The sequence below is a fragment of the Patella vulgata genome, chromosome 2 (genome assembly GCF_932274485.2).
Source record: "Patella vulgata chromosome 2, xgPatVulg1.2, whole genome shotgun sequence".
Classification (NCBI taxonomy): domain Eukaryota; kingdom Metazoa; phylum Mollusca; class Gastropoda; family Patellidae; genus Patella; species Patella vulgata.
In genome coordinates this window covers 51,690,867-51,713,814 of record NC_065880.2, presented here as the reverse complement: position 1 = coordinate 51,713,814, position 22,948 = coordinate 51,690,867, and the positions used below count along the sequence as shown (strand labels likewise).

The following is a 22,948-nucleotide window of genomic DNA, read 5'->3' as shown; positions in this document are numbered from 1 at the left end:
GATCCTATTAAGTTTCGTTTTTTTATAGTTTCAAAATTTCGTTTTACTTGGCTTTACAATGTTATTTGTTGTTTATTTTTGTATTGTAATTTGTATTGTTTACTCGTTTATATACCATGCAGCTGTGTAATACAGCACTATTGTAGACCAACGTTGTCTTTACTACACTAGTAGTAGAGGCCATCGAGAGTGTTAAAAAAACGAAACGAAATACAGATCTGTATTTTAATCAGATTGTTAGTGGACGTCCTGAATGAGAAATAGTCAATACAATAGTACCCATTAGCGAATTAGTATCGGATGTCCATGGAATATAGAACACACTGCCCCGCACTAACAGAACAAAAATGATTACACAATTTAGGATAGAAACAGTGATATTGGCCTTTTAAAATAGAACGACATTCGCCTGGTCTTTTCTGGATTCTATAATTGATAGAGCTAGCGTACAACGTCCATGACCAACGAATTTTCATTTTTCAATCGCCATTACCATACACAATCTTTACATCTAATGACACTGTCTTAAAACCTATTTTAATTTACATTGCAACCAAATTTTTCACGTGCTTATTTATTTGATCAAACTATATTTAGAATGCCGCAACTATATTATCTTTAAAAACACTCGGAGGTTGTAGAACTCACTGTCGTTTTACCGCCATTTCTTCTGCGAAATTGTTTCTTAGCGAACCAGAAAATTCATGCTAAGCGAACCAGAAAATAATTAATGTACCTAATAAACAACGCCTTATTTGGTCAAGCTATTCTATTTCCGATATTTTCTGTAATTTTTATTAGTGATTACCTGTCTTCGCATAAGACTTCTCAGCAAACCGTGCAAAGACAAAAATTTAGGAATATGATCAAAATAGAATATATCAATTTTGTTGTCTCTGAGAGTTAATCAAATTCATTTCTCTCCTTTGCGTGTTCAAAATGATATATAACAGTATTAAATAGTATTAAAGACTGTTATCGAAGACCCTGGTGACAAATTAGTCAGCTATTTTCGCCCATTTTCTCTGATCAACAAATTAATCACAGTATAGTAGGTAGCTAGCATTTTGATTTTGGGATGGAAGGAGGGGGGGGGCGTGCACGGTGAAACATCTAAATATTCTAAATGTTCATTGACCTGCTATAATTGAATGTTTTTTTACAATCAAATAAAAACTGTTACTTCTACCGGGTCCAAGGTTCCTAAAATCAGGGGCCATAATCCAGGAAGTGACGGTCCTATATACGCCAATATCGAAAGGAACGGAGATCTTTCGGTAATAAACGTACATTGTAAGTTTCATCATGCATTATGCACATATTTGTCAAGTTCAGCATCACAGGATTAAACCACCATAGATTGTGTTTTTATGGTAAAGCCCTGTTTATACAGAGTACGAACTCGAACGCGTCCATCGCGAACCCGAAGGCGACTTTTGAGCAGTTTCACCGTTCAAATAGGGCGCGAACGCGGAAAACCGTCGACGGCTTTCGTGATGGCTTGTCTTTTTCTAGCTGTGAGAGATAAATTTTGTCATTTGCTATCATGGCTCAGGTGGAAACAGACACAGACGAGATCTTGGCACTGTATTTGTACATAAAATTTTACAGAGAAGAATCACATTTCTTTCGATTTCAATGATCATTTCTTCGGTCTTGTCCATTCTGCTTTTGGGGGTTGGATGGCCGAATGGTTAGCACGCACGCGCTGTATCAGGAGGCTTGTCATTGAGTCAACTGGCGTGGTTTCGAAACCCCGGTTGTACGTGACAAGGAGTAGGGTTGCCTGTCCAATCTCGTGGGTTTTCTCCCGGTCCTCCGGTTTCCTCCCACTGCTAAAGACCCCTACGCGCAAGCGAATTATTGAAATAAATTAAAACCATATATTAGTCTCGAAATGACCTAGTTTGTGTCGAGTGGACGTTAAACGCCATTTCTCTCTCTCTCCATTCTGCTTTTACAAGAAGACTGTGAATATTGCACACTAGTGGGAACGATCAGGCCTAGCGGTTTCTTTTCGTGGAAATGATGTCATGGGAAGTGCCCACTGATTGGTTCATTGGGAAAAAGTTCGCGCGAACTTCTGAAAAATTCGCTCGGGAGGCAATCAAGGCGGTCGTTCGCGCGAACGAATATTTGTCCGGGTTCGGGTTCGCGCTCTGTATGAACGGGGCGACCTCTAAAAATGACTAGAGCATTCCAGGACGAAAAGCCGCGTTCGCGCTCTGTATAAACCCCCTTTAAGGGAGTTAAAAATGAAATAAAATTTCACTTCATTGCTGAGTAATTTTTTTAGCCAGAAATCGCTTAGAAAGCGTCTCCGACGATCTAGATCCCCAAGAGCTTCCGGGGCCTGGGCGGCCCCTGGACCTTCGCCTAAGGACTTAGGATGGTAGCCCCCCCCCCCCAATCAAGAATTGCTTCCGCGGGCCCTACCTATTCATTTTGTAGCCTACTTTAGCTATTAATAGTGATTAAATCACGCTTATTAAGTTCGAATATTTTGAAAGGGCAATTTCCGTGTTTGAAACATTTAAAAGACAGTAACTGATTAAATGACCTTTTTTTACACCGACATCAAAGTAATTTCAATTTAATTATATTCTTGAACTATAAATGACTTGATTTGTCACACACATCTCTTTTGCATCTATGTCGAGACTAATTATTTTTCCAGCTGAACAATCTCATACAATCGAATAAAAGACGGAAGATGCGCTACACGAGATTCTCAAAGATGTTTCCATTGATCTGGAGTTATCAAAGGCAAACAACAACCACTTAAAGTCGTCGGGGTTTTTAACCGATGAGTTCTCAAGTAGATCTGTTGACTGACATCTTAATAATTCCCTTTAAATTGCGCACCTGGAACCGAGAATATTCTTGCTGGCACTTAATTAGTTCTTCAAGCATAAACTTAACAAGTACAGGCATACTGTTTATCTTTGGTTCACGATCGATCGGCAGAGGGTAGACTTCATAATAGGCCCTTTATAATATACACCTAAAACTACAATATGCTATGTCTTTCTCTTCCAGGATTATATTACGTGTGCAGGGAAGCTTGTAAATACGACAGTGATTTTTTTTACTGTTAATGATCTTTATCAAATAAGCTGTTGTTTGTGGCCAGTTATCCCCCACCCCCACCCCATTGACTCGAATATTAAATCCATGACATTTCTAGGCCTATAACATTTTAACATTCCGATGATCTTAATCTTTATAACCTCAAAGAGCCTGACATGTCACAATCATCTGATAAAAATATTGAAGGGGATTGACCGTTTAAAATATTTGCTAGGCCTGCTAAACAGAATTCATACTGGCAGTGATGATATTTTAGTGGTCTATAACCGTTATTCATGTCTCTTTACTCCCCGGTCCTTCCGCCACAAAATTGTGAATATTTGTTTACCCAAACCTGGCAGAAAATAGAACCTGGGATTTTACGTTATCTCTATTTTGAGCATTACGCCTGTATGTTTAATCAACAAGGCGTTTTTATTCTAAACGCATTAAACATTGGGTTTTATCAAACTCATTAACCTTCAAATAGTCTTATATATTTGTAATAAGATTAATGTTGTTTTAATTAACAACCTACAAATAGAACTGTCAAATATTATTACAAATATTGATTATGAGCGAAATTTCTACATGAAATATAATTGGAGATCTTGAAACTTAATATAAAATTGCTAAGGTATTGACCGGGGCTGGGTTAATCAGCCACAGCAGAACGTCACTTTCGCCGCAGTATGTGCAGATATCAGGTGATGCAGTGGTGCGGTGTCATCGTCCATGTAGCCTGTTCAAGCTCACAAGTTTCCACTCATGGCACAAGAAGCGAGGCAATGCCAATCCATGATCGATCCTCATTCAAATGGGATTCTCAACTACATGTATATGTAATTTGTTTGGAGTGTAGGTGCGGTCTCTTGTTCTCTAGACTCTAGTAACATGCCGAAAACACTGACTGTTTTATGATCAATGGATCGTTCAACGAGATCGCGGTTTCCAGTCATATGGAATGGATTCAAAGCGTTGTCGCATGACTAAACATCGTATGGTATTTTCTTGCATTATCCGATAATCAAATATTTATACATCTAAGATTTATTTGCTAAAATCTGTTTTCTAGATCAGCAGATAATCGTATATATAACATTAATGTGAGCGTCTTATCATACTGTAATATTAATACATGTAAACATCTTTTGAGAACATATTGCATAATTAATTTCATAGAGCTTTCCATTCTTATCTCAATGTATGATAGATTTTTAATAAAATTAAATATTATACATCGACTATTTGTTATTATTGATAAGGAAATCTGACAGATAATTAATCAAGGTAATCAGTAATATTCTCTCTTTTGTGTAATCTGGCTTTTTATAAGTCGTCAATTAAAGATAATTTGCTCTTAGCGACCCTTTGTGGATGACATAAATCATACAATCTAATCAGCACAATTATCGAAGCTTCATTCTAAGCTAATTCCAGCGTTTACCAATATATTATTATAAACAGCCCACAAAACCCAATAAGTCTGGATTATTTTTATCCACGAAAGATAAAATTACCATTTTAAAGGAATATGAAAGTTAATTAGCCCGTAGAATTATATTTAATGCATATTTCTCAATTCGATAATATTTGAATTTTGTTTTTATTCATTATTTTATGTGGCAACAGTATACCATTAATTTTACAGTTGATTTTAATGTTAATTCTCGTCTCTTTGAACGGCTCTACTCTTTTGCCAAATTTTCGTTGGGTTGAACACTTTCCAACACAGATAGAGAATGAAATGAAATGAGGAAAACGTGTTGCAACGAACGGGACTATGAAAACGGAAGAGCAACATATGCATGTACTATGAGGTTCACATCGAAATCTTGAGATACACACACTAGATGTAGCACAAAACCTAAACATTCAACTGTCCGCCCTTCATTTCAACGTAACCAACCTCTTAACATTGTTATCCTTCCGCCTCAAAATCATGCATATTCACCAAAACCTTGAATATAATGTAAATTCAAACCTTTTTTCTTCGATTCAAAAACAAGTCAAGTCAAGTCAATAACAATCACCAAGCAAAAAGGTGGGCATGATTAAAAGCGCACGCGTTAGACCACTCGACACTTCAAGATGTTCATCCTTATGTGGAGATGGCGTTATGATATGGGGAGGGATTTGTGACCAGCAGAGAAAAAGGCTTGTTATCCGTGGAAACCCGACTGGCCAAAGATACAGAGATGAACTGCTGCAACCCGTGGCAGTGCAACAACACAAGATTACCATTTTGCAGCATGATAATGTCCGAACAAATACCGCCAGACTGGTTCCTGATTATTTGAAAAATGTTAACGTTCACACAGTGGTAACGTCTTGGTCGGCAACTGACACCTCCCGCAAACCGACATCAGCTTGAGCAAGCTTTATTGCAAGCAGAGCCGTAACTAGCCCAGAGCAACGAGGGGGCCGGGAAATGTTCTCAGGGATACTGTAAAATTTACGGACAATGTATATCTATTTTTTATGGTGGGAGGGGGGGGTGTGCATTAAGACGGTTGACGACATCCATGAGGAGACCCGTTTTGGCATGTATCGATGACCACGGCAACCGCCCACGCTATTAATTTTGTCAAATGATCAGACTGCATAAGGACTTTCGAGAGCTTCGCCTTGACTCGGGGGGGGGGGGGGGGGGGGTTACGGTGGCTAAGTGGGTTAGACGCTGGCTCACTAGCCTGGAGGTCGCGTGTTTGATCCCTGCATTTGCCTAGAAAGTTCATAGTGGTCGAGGACGGAGGGCCTGACAAGGACAGCTGTCTAATCGTTCGGGTGGGACGAAAAATCAAGATCCCGTGTATACATTGGCGTGCACGTAAAAGATCTCTTGGCAGTTGGAATTCGATATAAGAGTAGGCCATAGTGCCCTTGCCCGGGCAAAATTTCCTCATAGCACACTGTATGGCGTATGCCCGCAGCCCAGCCAGAGCAGAACAGTAAGACGTTAAACCCCATTTCATTTCATTTCATTTCTCCTTGACTCGTGTGTGTTATTACTTATCTAGACCCCATTGATTTTTAATCCCGTCTTGTGGACAGTACACTTTTGTTAATGTTTTGATTTTGCTCCAGACATCAGAACATTATTCCTCTCAATAAAATATTCATCTTAAATCAAAACTGTATTTGTCTATTTTATGGGACATGTACACGGAGTTTCAACTTTCTTTTGTCCGTTAGTTTAGTAACTTCACTCATCCAAGTAACAGGTGGCAGTATCGAGTCCTCCAGTCCAAGTGTCATAACCCATCTCCCAAACAAGTCATATTGCAACTATACTAAGCAGCAAAAGAAACGTCAGGTTGGTATGTTACTCTGAATAGACGCATTGCATAAAACTTGCCAAATGTTTTTATTGTATATTTGTGATCTCCAACTTTACCTGAGCGATAAGGCTCCTTCCCAAACACAGAATTGAACCGAAGAAATCTTACCAAAAACGCAACCTTCTGAGATGGCAATGTGTTCTCCATGACTTTCATGTAACTTATGCTGCACGGGATGTTCAGCGGGACCAGCCCTATAAAATGCACCCCCATACCTGGTTGAATCATTCACACTACAACGTCAGCAGCGTGCCACGACTCACGACGGCTCAAAGGAACCAGACGCTTGGAAGACTCGACTCTGGCCACACTGCCCAAGCTGTTGCCAATCACTTCCAGGTCAATGTTCGGACCATCTACGGGCTTCAGTAACGCTTTCGGGCCACCAACGCCACGGATGATCGCCCCCGAACTGGTAGACCAAGGGTTACCACAAGGCAACAAGACCGCCATGTTGTGCGACAGCACGTGCAGGATCCCCGAGACAGCACGTCAGACAATGGGAACACACGAAAGACAAATCAGTACCGATAGAGTGCGCCGACGTCGCACCAGAGAGAACATCCATTGCCGTAGACCTTACCGTGGGCCGATCCCCACCTCTCGCCATCGACGTAAACGTCTACAGTTTGCCCAACAACACCAGAACTGGCGACACAGGCAATGGGACCTGTTCTGTTCACAGGTGAGTGTCGGTATTGCGTATCAACTGCAGATGGCAGGACCAAAATATGGCTTCGACGTGGCCAGCGTTATTCTGACCAATGTGTCATGGAACGAGACTCATGAGGAGATCCAAGCAAAAGGTTTGGGGTGGAATCGGCCTGAACCAGAGAGTGGTGTTCCAAAATCTTGGTACAGGGAGAGGGGCGGCATCACGGCAGTGCGCTACATCGATCAAGCTCTCAGACCCCACGTCATACCACATTTCGCACGTCATCGAATAACGTTTTACAGCATGACAACGCCCGAGCACACAACGCCAGAGTTACTCGGGACTTTCTACAGCAGAACGGTGTCAACGTTATGCACTGGCCAGTCCTTAGTCCGGACTTAAACCCAATTGAACATCTTTCGGATGAAATTCAGAGGAGACTTAATAAGGTCGTACCGAGACCAAACACAACTGATGTATTGCGCCAGACTTTTCTGAGAGTGTGGTTCCAGGTGCCATTGGCGTTCATCAGTCGTCTGGTCCACTCTATGTACAGACGCTGTTATTGATACTCGCGGTGGACACGCCAGATGCTGTTTAGTATATTTGTGTGCACGTGCAGTACAGGTAGACAGTTTAGGCGAGCCACAATGTATAACTGGGCCCTGTTTCACAAAAACTTAAACTAAAATCACTAAAATAGATTTAAACTAAAATCATTATGAAATTTTAAATTTTATGCGTTTCACGAAGATCGATTGAAACTTAAAATGCAGTGCACAATTCCGGCGAGGGCACTTAGGGTGTACGCATAAACGCTTCGGAACTGAAAACTGTTGCCAAGTTGAACTAATGAGGAGAGTTTCATACGTTGTAGCAATGCCTGCACATGGTCAGAGAAATAAATAAGTTTATTGCGTATTATTCGTTTTGAAATGTATCAGTGGGTTGGCCTTGAATTTGTCTGTCGCTTTCGTGACCTTGGCATTTGATGTACTCGCAGGCTTCAATGGAAATAATGCGTATCGATGAACTAAATCGCTGGAATTTCGTAGTTTTATGGTATTTTTTGGATAACATAAACCATTGAGAATTGTCACAAAAAGTATTGTCAAATTTTAAAAGTATTTAAAAACTTTTAAACTAAAACACGAAATAGCCAAACAATTGTAGGCCTACAAAGATTTTTTTTTTATATATATATAGACATTAGATATGAAGTGAGTAACGGTAATTTTTTTTTTTTTTTTTTTTTTTTTTTTTTGTCTATTAATTATTTGAAAATAGTATAATTTATACTTGAATCATATGGTAATATATAAAATAGTAACAAAGAGTTTTGTTTACTGAGGTTTTGAGGTTTTTTTTGTTCTTGGGGTTTTAATTTGGGGCGTCATCTAATTGCTTACAATAAAAATATTATCATTATTCCAACTATATCTATATGTCGCAATAGATCTAACAACGCAGCCCTTATCAATGTTTGTTAATGTCGTGATTTTAAGTTAGGAGTTTGGGCGACCGATAATCATGACTAATAAAATACGACCGTGACAGTCATTTTGAACAAAAATGGGTTTTCTAGCAATAAGTTCAGTCTCTACGGACGATGATATCTCTGGAAACAAATGAGTACGTGGAAGAATATTTTGAGATAAGATAAAGCTCGGAATTCTAATATCTCACTTATTTCATTTTTCAAAATTTAATACTTGGAAGAATATTTGAATCAAAAATCAAACTTGAAATACTAATATTTTGCTTATTTCATTTTTCAAAATTTATTCATTTCGTCTGTTTTGGAATTTTTTCAATACTTTTTAGTGATATCTGGAAACCGACAAAGTAGGACTCCAATTTTTTCTGTACGACTGATGGGGTCTTCACAGTTCACACCATTTCCTTTCATTTCATTTCTCTCAGGTGATAAGTTCAAGTTGCATGATTTTATCCAAGGGAAACAACTACACTGTTTGTTAGATTTCTTTTATTTGAACATTGGTGAGAAAGTCTGTACGAAGATTGGTTAAGTTATACATCTATGAGTAAGTAAAAATGATTATTAATTGTTAAAAAAACGATAATCCCATGAAATCGTTGAATTCTCAAAAATCCAACAAAGACAATGGTTTGTTATCATCGAGCAAAAAGCCGAAGTCTATACACAATAATTCAAGAGAATTAATAAACAAAAATATACAAATAAATGTTATTCAATAAATTATACAATCTAGATATTTAACAACTAGTCTTTGCATCAAAGAAAGGCACCACCTAATTATGTTCCGAATGGCATCACAGAAATGTAGCTTACTGCACGGAGTGCTTTGTTGCCTTCCAACGCCAAGTTATTAAAGGGAGGCAACTCTTGTTATTCTAGTCTTTTTTTTTGCAGACGGTATTTTTACTAAATGGTTAACGCGTCGTTGTAAAGCGCGTGACACTTGAGAATTGCATAGAACTTGTTACAGCAACCATGGTCACGATTTCTTTAACCCGAAAACTCTATCTAAGAAAGTTCTAGAACGCCTTTTGAATTCCACAACCTCTTTACACAACACGTGGAAAGCTTCCGTGACTTTAAGAACATCTTCTGATGCCGATACTTCGAGAAAAGAACAACCAAATTCAGCTGCTTGTTTCACTCCTGAAATAAAAAGCACATTCCTTGAGGTTCACCAAAATATAATTGATTTTGTACAGAATTTATTTTGATGTGGTTGTTTTGGGGTTTTTTTGGCGGGGGTGGGGGGGGGCAAGTGTTACAGCTTAACATCAGTCTTATATAATAGTTCACTCAATTTACTTGGTGGTAGAGCTTTGCAAAGACAGACCGACTGAAAAGCTTGTAGTCTGATTTAGGCTAACGTCATTAGATAAAATTATTATTGCCAAGGCAAAGGAAAAGCATCTTTTCATTGGCTAAACAGAGGGTAAGTCAGGTCAAGTGTAATCGACGGTTCTTCAATTAAGGTGTATTACAAATTTAAGTAATTCATAATTTAACCAAAGCGTTTTATGGTCTGTAGATCCAATCTGTTTATGTAGTAAACAGTTAGGTATTTACCTTCATCTTGTGTAACTTGTCGTATATGAGCTAAATCAGATTTATTTCCTACAACACTGATTGGTACATGGACACCTTTCTTCGTTTCTTCTATCTTTTTCTGTATTTCTATCAGTGCATCAAATGAGTCTCTGCTTGTTACTGAATAGACTAACATAAAGCCGTCTGCCCATCGTAAAACATCGTCACGCGTCCCATTATCATCATTCTGAAACGAAGAAAAATATGAAATATCCATATATCGCGTGGATTGGTGGGTTACATGGATGTATACTAGGAGTGGGGCAGCAAAGAGTTTCTGAGCTACACAAATTAAAATGGCGTCGCAAATCAAGCAAATAGACAAGTTGCATATTCCGTTGTAGGCCCTATATACGCTATCCTATAACGCGTTAAGACCTAATAGGTCACTTTCTAGGCCCTGCTCCAGTTATTTTGAAATGATAGGCCGCTATTGGAAATCTGGCAGGTAGATGCATCGTGGTTGGTACGATTCCTAATATGTCAAGAGCTTTTCAGTCTTCCAAAAAATTTAGTGTCTTCTCTATATAATATATCTATATTGACTGAAACCAGTGGGCGGGGATGTTTCTAAAGTTTTACACAGCCAAACTACTAAAAGTAGTCAAAAAGTATTTTTTGCACAAACATTAAAATTCTAAGAAAATACCATTTAAAATGAAAAATCGTAAAAAAACAATTATGTGTAGACGAGTTATACCTCGGTTAACTTAATAATTCCTTTGCCTTTTTTACGGTAACTAACTATGTTTTACCGTAAGACAGAATATTTTCCCCTCCCCGCCCCCTAAGACCAGGACATGGCTACGTCCTTGGGTTACTACAATGTATCCGCGTAGGCGATACACAAAATTGAACCGTGCGGGTAATCAGCTTATAACTATAGACTTATTTCTAAACTTACGTCATAAGGTAAATGTTTATAATATAAAACACCTGACGCCGCTGTTTCTATAGACAGTTTCTAATCCATTACATGGTCTAGCTGTTCGTAGAAAACTAATATTATTTCTTACGATGTATACGGATCTTATTACTACGTCTAGTTGATTTTTGATGCAAGATTTTTCCGTCCAATTTATCAAGTTGTAGGAGGTATATACCGTTTCAATGATAACCCATCATCATTTAATTAGTTGTTTATTTGTATTAATGTTTGTGGTACCTAGCCAAGAAATATAGAAGTTACGGTTATAATAAAAACAGTTGTATGATGTAATCAACCTCTTTGATGTATGTATTACATATCACTAATGATAAGACTGCTATGTCCGTCCTACAAGTTTTAAACCGACTGGGCTAATGAAGACGGGCGTACGCCATACAGTAAGCTATGAGGACGCCAATGTGTACACGGGACCTCGGTTATTCGTTCAATCCGAATAGAGTATAACGCCCACTCGATACAAACTAGGCCTTTTGGGGACTAACAATTTAATTTCAATAATTCGCTTGTGCTTACAGTTTTTTTTATAGCAGTGACAGGGAACTAGAAAAAAACGTAGAAAGCCAACAAGGTTGGACAAGCGACCTTACTCCTAATTATAACGTACACGCTTAGAATCGAAACGACAACACTTGTCCTGACTCAATGAGAGATCTTACGATCTAATCCTCAGCCCCGCCCTCACATAGTTTGTTATACCCCACCTTTAAGTGTACATAGTTTCAAACCACTTGTTGTTTTATCACAGCTTATAAACCTGTAAAGGTAAATTTCTTTGATCTTTGGGGTATATTTTATGCCCGGAATAACTTGAGGTCTGAAAGTCGGGGCGGGTTTGGATATATACAGGGGAATTTGGGGTTATTCTTCTGAAAGTTTTTCTTTAAACCTGTAACAGGTTATTCTTCCAGGGTAGGTTTTTTCATAAGAAAACATGATCTAAGGTTTTTCTTATGGGAATTCTGGGATATTCTCATTTTGCGTACATGTAAACATAGACGGTTTATAAGCAAGTTAAAGAAAACCCGAGGCCGGGAGGCCGAGGTTTTTCTTTTACTCGGGTTTTTTCTTCAGTCTTTCTTTCCCCAGCATAACCTCAGTCCCGTGCATTATCCTACACATAACACCTAATCGCGACTACAGAAGGGGAAAGTACGAAAGCCCAGAAGGCTCATTCCAAATTCCAAATGCGAAATTCCAAATTCCAAATGCGAAATTCCAAATTCCAAATTCCAAATTCATGTCTTACCAATCAAAGGAATCAAATGACAAATTGGCCCCCTCAATTAAACAAATTAGAATTTAAATAAATTGTAATTTTACACAACCAATAAGTGCTAGTTTACCTATCTGATGCCTGGGCCGGATAAACACCCGTTCGAAATTATTAGATTTGAAATCTAATAGGCTTCTTCGTCTCATGACCTTAAACACTATGTATACATTTAAAGTCAATCGGATATTAACTTTAGCTTCTAGAGCGTCCACAAGATTTTTTGAAGTGATCAAGGGCCATAACTCTGGCAGTAATAATCAGAAATCGCTGAAAATTAATAGGCTTCTTCGCCTGCCCCATGACCTTAAACACTGTGTTTAAATTTAAAGTCAATCATATATTAACTTTAGCCTCTAGAGCGTCCACAAGATTTTTTGAAGTGATCAAGGGCCATAACTCTGGCAGTAATCATTGGAAATCGCTGAAAATCAATAGGCTTCTTCGTCTCATGACCTTAAACACTGTGTATAAATTTAAAGTCAATCGGCTATTGACTTTAGCCTCCAGAGCGTCCACAATTGCGGACGGACGAACGGATGGACCGACGGGGGCGACGACAATATATGACCACATTATACGATCACATTTGTAATTTGGAATTTGGAATTTCGCATTTGGAATTTGGAATTTCGAATTTGGAATTTCGCATTTGGAATTTGGAATGAGTCTTCTGGGCTTTCGTAGGCCCAGGCATCAGATAGGTAAACTAGCAATAATTAGTTGTGTAAAATTACAATTTATTTAAATTCTAATTTGTTTAATTGAGGGGGGCTGCCAATTTGATATTCTATTGGTAAGACATGAATTTGGAATTTCGCATATGGAATTTGGAATGAGCATTCTGGGCTTTCGTAGGAATGTCGTGGAAGACGTAAGATTTGACTTGAATCGACGATCTGTGAAAGTGAAATGAAATGAATTTAAATGGGGTTTAACGTCTATATTGTTCTGCTCCGAACTGAGCTAATGGAGACGGGCATACGCCATACAGTGTGCTATGAAGGAAATTTTGCCCGGACAGTGGTACTACGGCCTACTCTTATATCGAATTACAATTGTCGAGAGATCTTTAGCGTGCACGACAATGTGTACACGGAACCTCGGCTTTCGTCTCATCCGAACGACTAGACAGCTGTACTTGTCAGGCCCTCCGTCCTGCATCACTGACAAGGGGGGGGGGGACTACGCAGGAAAATCTGGGTGAACTTTCTTGGCCAATGCAGGGATCGAACACCCGACCTCCAGGCTAGCGAGACAGCGTCTTACCCACTTAGCCACCCCTATCTGTGAAAGTATTTTCATGTAAAAAATATATGGATAAACTCGGTTTTTTTTTTAAGAATCTCTCTTAATTACCCCATGTAAATTTTTTTATCGCTCCTAACATATATAACACCTACTTGACTTTTACTGTTTATTTATGTTGAGCTAATAGATTTAACCGCGGTGAACAACTGACACTTTTATCTTAACATTGTTGGCATAGCACACCTTTCACTTTCTATAAGGCCCTGCTCAAACTACACGAATTCTCACATAATTCGAGTTTTATGTTGAACAGAGAGTGCGAGAAATGGGGTTTAACGTCCACTCAACACACACTAGGTCATTTCAGGACTAACGTATTGTAAAATTGTATTTCAATAATTCGCTTGTGCGTAGGTGTCTTTAGCAGTGGGAGAAACACACGGGGTTAGACAGGCGACCCTCCTTTTTTTCACGTATAAGCGTGGGATCGAAACCACGCTACTTGACTCAATGATATACCTTATGATATAAAGCGCACGCGTTACACCTTTCGGCCAACAAAGCCCCCAATTATTGAAAAACCACAGACATAAAAATAGGTTGCCAAGCAACGAAACATACGCCCACGGCAGCTAAATTTTTACTTTTGTCAGTAATGAAAAATTTATTATACACTAAAATCTAATTAAGAGTAACAACTCATTATGTAATTATCAGAAAATCATTAGAATTTGTTTGGCCCATGCTAACGTTTAGGATACAAAACATTTTGGATTTAGCTGTTCAAGTTATCAGATATCATTGAAAATCAATATACTTGTCCTTCCCAAGACCTTAAACTCCGTATATCAATCTAAAGTCAATCGAAAAGATTTCGACTACGTCCCATGTTGTTATAAGTTGTAGTCGAAATGGGACGTAGGCGAAATGGGAGGGTGCCGTAAACACGGTGTATAAATATAAAATCAATCAGATGATAACTGTGATCACTAAAGCATCCACAAGATTTTTCAAAGTGATCAAGGGACATTACTCTGGCAGTAATTATAGGAAATCGTTGAAAATCAATAGGCTTCTTCGTCTGATGACCTTAAAAACTGTGTATAAATTTAAAGTTAATCAGATATTAACTTTAGCCCTTAGAGCGTCCGTCCACAAAATTTTTCAAAGTGATCATGGCCCATAACTTTGGCAGTAATTATCGGAAATCGGTGAAAATCAATAGGCTTCTTAGTCTCATGGCCTTAAACATTGTGTATAAATTTAAATTCAATCGGATATAAACTTTAGCCTCTAGAGCGTCCAATAACAATTGTGCGCGGACGCCGGACCGTGGGACGGGCGGGGGCGACGACAATTTACGTCCACATTTCAATGTGGGTGTATAAAAAGCAAAAGAGTAGAGTTATCTCGATTATCCAGACGCTGGAGAAATCGATCGCGAGAATTGACTTCGATCGTATCATAACAAAAACAGACCTAAATGCCGTGTTTTGACAGTTCAAAATACAAACTTTTGCATCCTTAAACACATTCGTATGTATACATCTGGTACTACCCCTTTAATCGATGTACAGTCTACGAAGAAATACTTACATTTGATCGAGTGTCAAGCAGCTCAAAGGCCACGGTTTCACCTTCAATGCATGTGGTACACTTATATTTGGCATCTAAAAAGTACAAGATATTTATTGTTACCAATTTTATTGCCAACATTTACACCTTTAAATCTAATTATGCAATTAGCGTTAAAGATAAAAGTATACTAAATAGTGTAATAGAACGGTAAGTTCCTCGTTAATCATTCATTATTTATATCAGTTACAATACAAATGGTGATAAATGGTTAACACATGACGTGCATATATACTCCATATATAACAGAATATTTTCACTCCCTAACGCAATAAAGCGAAACATTTTTTAAATGATAAATGTGATCAAAGATCGTTACAAAAAAAAACATTCTAGAAATGCCAAGCAAAAGGATTTTATTGGCCACATGAGAATGCAGTAATATTTTTTAAAATATACAGACATGCCGAAGTGAAACATCGACAGCTTCATATTAAGATAATAATCTTGTTAAAACGGTCTTTCAGAACAAGCTAAAGCAAGCCTTTCGATGTTTTATTCATATTTTTAAGTTCAAAAACGTAATGTAGCTTGGCGAATTAGAGTCTGCGATCGGGCGTGAGATGGCGTGTTTACGAAAACGAACCAAAATATGCAAAGAAATAAAGAACAGCTGGAAAATCAGGGGATTATTTAAAGACTGCACTTGCTATTATCTATCATCTGAAACAAAATTATGCAAATGCTTATTGGGCATTTAAAAAAAAACCAATACCGCAGCAATGTAGTATTTTATTTTCTTTATGCCGCATTTAGCAATTGATATACGTAATAAACAAAAAATTACATAATATGGAATACAATCACTATTTTAATTAGTCTCGAGAACTCAGAATATTAGTTTTTAACGTATGGACGGTATAGGTCAGTTTTCCGCATGTGGCGAAAGTTTATTGGATAATCAGCCACATAAAAACGCCAAACTCCCGCTTACGCATGAGCAATGAAACTGTTTACCTTAAGTCAAGAAAGAGTTGTGCCCCTTTCCAAAATAAATCCCATAATTCATGCATTATATAAAAAAAACATGTATTGTGACGACAAACTAGGATTAATAATTTGGCCGCAAGTACTCTTTTCTCCGGGTTATTACACACAAGTAACTATTCTATTAAAAACAAAGAGGCTTGATTTTAACATAGACGCGAGACTTCTAGAACGTAGACTTTCAAAAGAACAAAACCCTGCTATGCTCTATACCGATTAGATAACTGAGGGCTGATCTTCATTTCAAGTCCATCTATGAAATATTAGGTAAGTAGAAAAACGAATGGATAGAATTTTATTTATACTCTTTCCTTGTGTCCCTTATCCATCGAATAATTCACTGCTATCAGTTATGGCCAGTTAAAACAAGCGGTTGCCACTCAAGATATGCCTACATTTTGCAAGAAATGGATGGGGAAGAGGTAAAATAAATAGGGCTTATCATCTCAATTAAGATCTTTTGGTCCGTAATATATTTAAGTTTCATCAGATTTGAACAACAACTTTAGCCCCCGGGAGAGCTTCAAAATCCGTACATATTTCATAAGTTTTATCGTGAAAGGTCAACAAACTTCACCCAAGAACTGTGATACTCGTTTTAAGTTTCATCTAAATCGGTAAAAATTGTGACCTCTAGATGGTCCACAACATTACATGCTTTTATTATACTATTTACGTAAAGGTGACTGGCTATTTGACGGGGAAGTTTCGGTCCGATTTTGAGGAAATAATTATGGTGTAGCGGTGGTATATTTGAACAGTTTTGAAAATAAGATACAAATTGTGACCTCTAGAGTTAAAAAAATGTGATATTTCGTACAATCAGGGAGTCGTCCAGAAAGTTACGGTCCAATACGCGCCAATATCGAAAGGAACCCAGATCTTTCGGATATAAATATATATTTTAAGTTTCATCAAAATTGGATAGAAAATTCGAACCGCTGGATACTGTACAACCTGGGTATTACGGTCAGATTCTAAATATTAAAACCACCGACAGATTTCGTCAAGGCCACGAGATGTAAACAGTGTTAGGGCACGTGATTGTTGCCGAGGATTATGGGTTAGGGTAAGGGCTAGATCTTGGGTTTGGGTTGGCGCTAGCTCTGCTTACATCTCGTGACCTTAGCGAAATCTGCAGGTGGCCTTAAAATTTAGATCTAACCGGAGTATTACATGCTTTTAGGGGAGTTCGGGCAATTCGGTCCGATTTTCAGGAAATGCGAACTCAACCGTAATTATGGTGTAAATGTAATATATTCGAACGCCTTCTAAATCTGATAAAAAAAAAATGTAACCTCTAGAGGAACCACAAGCCAAAAACGCGATTTTTCGTACAATCAGGGGCTATAATCCAGGAAGTTACAATCCGATATGCACGAATATGGAAAGGAACCAAACATACATTTCAAGTTTCATCAAAATTTGATGAAATTTGTGGACCTCTAGAGTGTCCATACTAAAACCCTGATTTTCTTACAATCAGAGTTGATACATGCCAGCTTCGAAAGGAACCGAGCGAGACCTTTGGGAAATAGATCGGATAAAAATTGTGTCCTGATATACTTGAACGGTTTTTACAATCAAATGAAAATACATGTAGTTACTTCTACAAGGTCCACAAACTAAAATGTGATTGTTCGTACAATCAGGGAACACAATCCAAGAAGTGACGGTCAAATATGCGCCAATATCGAAAGTAACCGAGATCTTTTGGCAATAAACATACATTGTAAGTTTCATCAAAATCGGAAAAAGACCGTGACCTCTAGAGTGTTCACAACCTTGGTCTTGTTTGTAAGTGAACACCTGGCTGTTTAGTCACTATAATTAACCCACGTGAACACGTGAACACTTTCATGCGCCTAGAGCATCCCCAAGTAGGATGAATTGTTGCGCAATATAAATTCGTTATTATTATTTATTATTAAGTTCAGTATCGCAGGGATTAAACCAACATAGATCATGATAAGGGAGTTAGAAAAGAAATAAAATTTCGATTCATAGCTGAGTAATTATATTAGCCAGAAATCGTTCAGAAAGCGTCTCCGACGATCCAGAATCCGGAGAGCTTCCGGGGCCTAGATGGCCCCCGCACCCTCGCCTAAGGACCTAGGATGGTAGCCCCCTCCCTGAACCAATAATTGCTTCCGCCGGCCCTGAACGGAGAAGTTCGGATAATCTAGCCAGTGACCTAGTTTTTCTCAAACGTTAAACATCCCATCCAGACTAATATTCATAGAATATTTGCCTGAATGCTATAGATAGAGACTATTTGATAACGTTGGGAAAACCCACGACGAAACGTCGCTTAAAATTAAAATAGGGACTGTGTTCCATATTATAATCATTGTGTTGAATACAGTATTTTGGTAGCCTACATGCATTGCTACTTACCATTTGATTGGTCGTATTCACCTATAAATCTTTTTGTAAGGAATCGCACTGCTAACGCTGGAAAAAAGGGGAAAATAAAACTATTATACTTATGTTATGTAAATACTACTATCAGTGTAAGACAGTATGCACAGTGTATCGTGGGGTTCGTTTCCATCTGGCTAGTTTTTGGATGTTCTTTCGTAAATACTGCAAATCATAAATGCCGGAGAAATCTGATCCAGTTTTCTAGCCAATGGAAGCACACAATAGAGGGTCATTTCATGTCAAGTGGACGAAATTTCGGAAAGTTGGGAACATGCCCCCCTCCCAAAAAATTATAAAATATATATCATAGTACATGGACTAAAGCTAACAAATCCAAAATTATACCTCTCTAGGCCGAAAATTTGTTGAAATATAGCCATTTGAAATTAGGGTACTCAAACGGATCATAAATTTGGTAATTTTTTTCAGGTTTTCGGGTGCTTTAAGCTCACATTTCTAATAGGAGTAGAACTCTCTAACTTTGTAATGTAAGGCAACTTTTAGTGCAGATTATGCATTTAGCATCACACACAATTTGCGATTCACACAGTTCTTGCCACCAGGTGGCAAAATATGGAATAAATGAACTATTCACTTTTTTTTAGGAATTCCAGTCTCTGGCAAAGTCACTATTGCATACACAACTTCCAAAATTTTCATAGTTAATGTCAGTTTGTCTTTTATCAATTTCCAAAAGATTCTGAGTCGATGGGATATATACTTTACCAAATAACCAATCTCGAAATTCAATGCACATAGAAAACGTACAGAATATACCCATTTTCACTTTCAATTTTGGCCATATAAAAAAGTTTGATAATGAAATTTCAATTACCCTACTATAACAGACATTAAAGTCCATCTTGTGTATTTGATGGCTTATATTTTGAATTGGCACTTGAAATCTGTGCGGTGATGTAGTTTTAATGGCTATCATGAAAATTGTTGACTTTTCATATTGATTTTAAAATTACGTCTAAATGACCTAGAACCCGTCAAACGTGTCTATTTAGAGTAAATGTTTGCGTAGATTACGAATATGCAATCAATTTTGATGTACATTGTATTGTTGTAATTTTTATTTGGCCTCCCATATGAGAAAAAATTGGTTATTCCACTTTACAAATTAGAATATTGGGCTTTGATAATCAGATTAAAATTACTTCTGGAAGACTTAGGCCCCTCATATTTGCCATTTTAGAGCAACTTATAATGTAGAACAAGAATATAGACCCATTCTGGCTATAGGGAGCATCGTTGCAATTTAATTTTGCTTTCACGAACGGGGAAAACTTGTTTTGTCTGCTTAGAAAGTTAAGTGAACACCTGAAAACTACAGGCCGCAAATCTTAACGCATGGTCTTGAAACTTTGCATACTTATTCCTTACATCCTACGGATCAACCCGGGTCAGAGCCACACCTATGTTCTCTTTGTGTGTCTGTGTGTTTTGCCTACAGGCCACAATTCTTAATGGATTGTCTTGAAAACTACTCATATATTCCTATAAATTCCTTATACCCAAAGGATGACAGTTATTATTTTTGGTGCATGCCCGACCCCCAGGGACACAGCAACACCAGATTTTTGTGTTATCGTCCACAAGCTGCAATTCTGAACTTTTAGTGCATGCCTGACCCCAGGATGATCCATTCAGAATTGCGGCCCCTAGGCGATAAACATAAAACAATGGGCGCTGCTGTGCCCCTGGGGGTCGGGCATGCACCAAAAATAATAGCGGTCATCCTAAAGATATCAGAAATAAGTATGAAAAAATTTCAAGATGATCAAAACACACTAACACAAAAAGAAAACATAGGCGTGGCTCCGCCCCGTGGGGTTGGTCATGCACAAAAAAACAATAGCGATCATTCTTTGGGTATAAGGAATAAGTATGCACAACTTCAAGACAATCCCTCAAGAATTGTGGATTGTAGTTAATAAACTGAAGCATACAAAAATTGAGCGTGGCTCTCTGTCCCTGAGGGTCGGGCACGCACCAAAAACAATAGGGAACATCATTAGGGTATAAGAAAACAATTAGTATACACAGATTCAAGACGATGCATTAAGAATTGCGGCCTGTAGTTTTGAGGCGTCTGGTGATAGTGAAACTACAAAAGTACTGTACTTCAACTTTCTAAGCAGACAAAACAAGTTTTCACCTGTTTTTAAAGCAAAACTAAATTGATATGATACTCTCTGGATCCCAAAAGAGTCCCTATTCTTATTCTATGTTAAAAGTTGATCTAAAATGACAAATATGAGGGGTCTAAGTCTTTCAGAAATCATTTTAATCCGATTATCAAAACCCATTATTCCAATTCGTCAAGCGTATTAACCATTTTGTTCTCATTTTGGACGCAAAATAAAATTAGAACAATACAGTGTACACCCAAATTTGTAATCTACGCCAAAGGTCATTTTAAACAGGCATATTTGAGGAGTGTAGATCATTTAGAAGTTATTTTGAAATCAATGTGAAAAGTCAACAATTTTGATAACCTAGCCAATAAAACTTCATCACCGTACAGATTTAAAGTGCCAATTAAATATATGTATATAAGCTATCAAATACACAAGATGGACTTTAATACTTATAGTAGGGGTAATTGAGGTTTCATTATCAAACTTTTTCATAATTTTAACCCCTGTCCCACACGGCCAAAATTGAAGGTGAAAATGGGTATATTTTGTACGTTTTCAGTGTGCATTGAACTTCGAGACTGAATATTTGGGAAAGTATATATCTCATCGACTTAGAATCTTTTGTAAATTGATAAAAGACAAACTGACATTAACTATGCCAATTTTGAAATTTGTGTATACAATAGTGATTTTGCCAGAGGCTGTGGAAATCCTGAAAATAAAAGTTAATAGTTCATTTGTTTCACATTTTGCCACCTGGTGGCGCGAACAGTAGGTATTGGATAATGAGTGTGATGCTAAATTCATAATCTACTCCAAAAGTTGTCTTAGATTACAAAGTTAGAGAGTTCTACTCCTATTTGAAATGTGATTTTAAAGCATCCGAAAACCTGAAAAAAATTACCGAATTTATGATCCGTTTCAGTACCCTAATTTCAAATGGCCACATCTCAGCGAGTTTCCAACCTAGAGAGGTAAAATGTTGGATTTCTTAGTTTAAGGCCATATACTATAACATATATTTTTTCTAATTTTTTTGGAGGGGGTCATGTTCCCACCATTGACCCAGTTGGTATGGAATGACCCTAGAATGAGTGTGGTAAGTTTTACACATTAATAGGATAGTTCTTTGAGATGGGGATTAAAGTTGTAAAATTATCTGATTTAGAAAAAAAAACAAGGCACAGAGATAGAGAGAAATAGGGTTTAACGTCCATTCGACACAAACTAGCTAATTTCGGGACTAACATATGCGCGTAGGGGTCCTTAGCAGTGAGAGGTAATTGGAGAACCCAGAGAAAACGCAGGGGTTGGACAGGCGAACTTACTTCTTGTCACTTACAAACGGGGAATCGAAAGCACACCACTTGACTCAATGACAGACCCCCTCCCTCTCTCTCTCTATCTCTCTCTGTCCCTGGTCAGGACTTCCTCATACAGCTTACTTTTACAGTCCTGATAAAATATTAGCTAAAATTTTGTGAATAAAAGTTTTATCTAATGAGGTGTAAAATGTTCACAGTGAATGTTGTGGAATGTTGTATAGATATGTAAGTACTGAATCTCTATCTGTCTGTAACTAGCTAGACGATCGTTTATAACGTTTTACCTTTAAATTTCATCTATAACCTGATATAAAGAGTTTCAAGGTACTTAATGGCATTGATATCAGGCAATGGCCTTTCAGCCGGGCAGTATCAATATATAAAACTTAAAAGCTCCAGCTACGCTATCACAATTCCCGATCCATGTTTTACGAATAATTTAATGTAATCTACTAAAGTACTTAATTTTCCCAATTCGTTTAACTTAGATTAAGGACAACATTAATATAATATTCGGCTGAACACCCAGTGGGTAGTTTGTTTGTCGTTTAGTTCTTAAAGTCCACCATAATGAGCTGACAATGTTTGTTACATTTGTTTTGAGAAAATAAAATGGCATTAAATACGTCAGAATTGATCGATTTTAATCATTTTTCGACTAACATGCTTTCTGGTAATACAACGTTTTACTGTTATGAATGTCTATTCTTTGTTCTGAGATATCGGGTCTTTATAGTATAATAATCTATAAGTAAAATTATATAGTCTTCCTTGTTGGTTTATTTCTAGAAAATCAATCTAATGGTA

General features: G+C 37.7%; 1 protein-coding gene across 1 annotated transcript in view; it reads right to left on the bottom strand.

The window, feature by feature from the left end:
- Positions 1-9,035: 9,035 nt before the first annotated feature.
- The window catches only part of LOC126810951 (ras-related and estrogen-regulated growth inhibitor), a 32,391-nt gene continuing 18,478 nt past the window's right edge, over positions 9,036-22,948 (bottom strand). Inside the window, exons 2-5 of the mRNA XM_050536382.2 lie at positions 18,643-18,699; positions 15,220-15,293; positions 10,133-10,340; positions 9,036-9,712 (exon numbers count right to left, since the gene is read on the bottom strand). Of these exons, the coding sequence (XP_050392339.1) occupies positions 9,546-9,712; positions 10,133-10,340; positions 15,220-15,293; positions 18,643-18,699 (506 nt within the window). The 3' untranslated portion in view covers positions 9,036-9,545. The remainder of the gene's footprint in view (positions 9,713-10,132; positions 10,341-15,219; positions 15,294-18,642; positions 18,700-22,948) is intronic.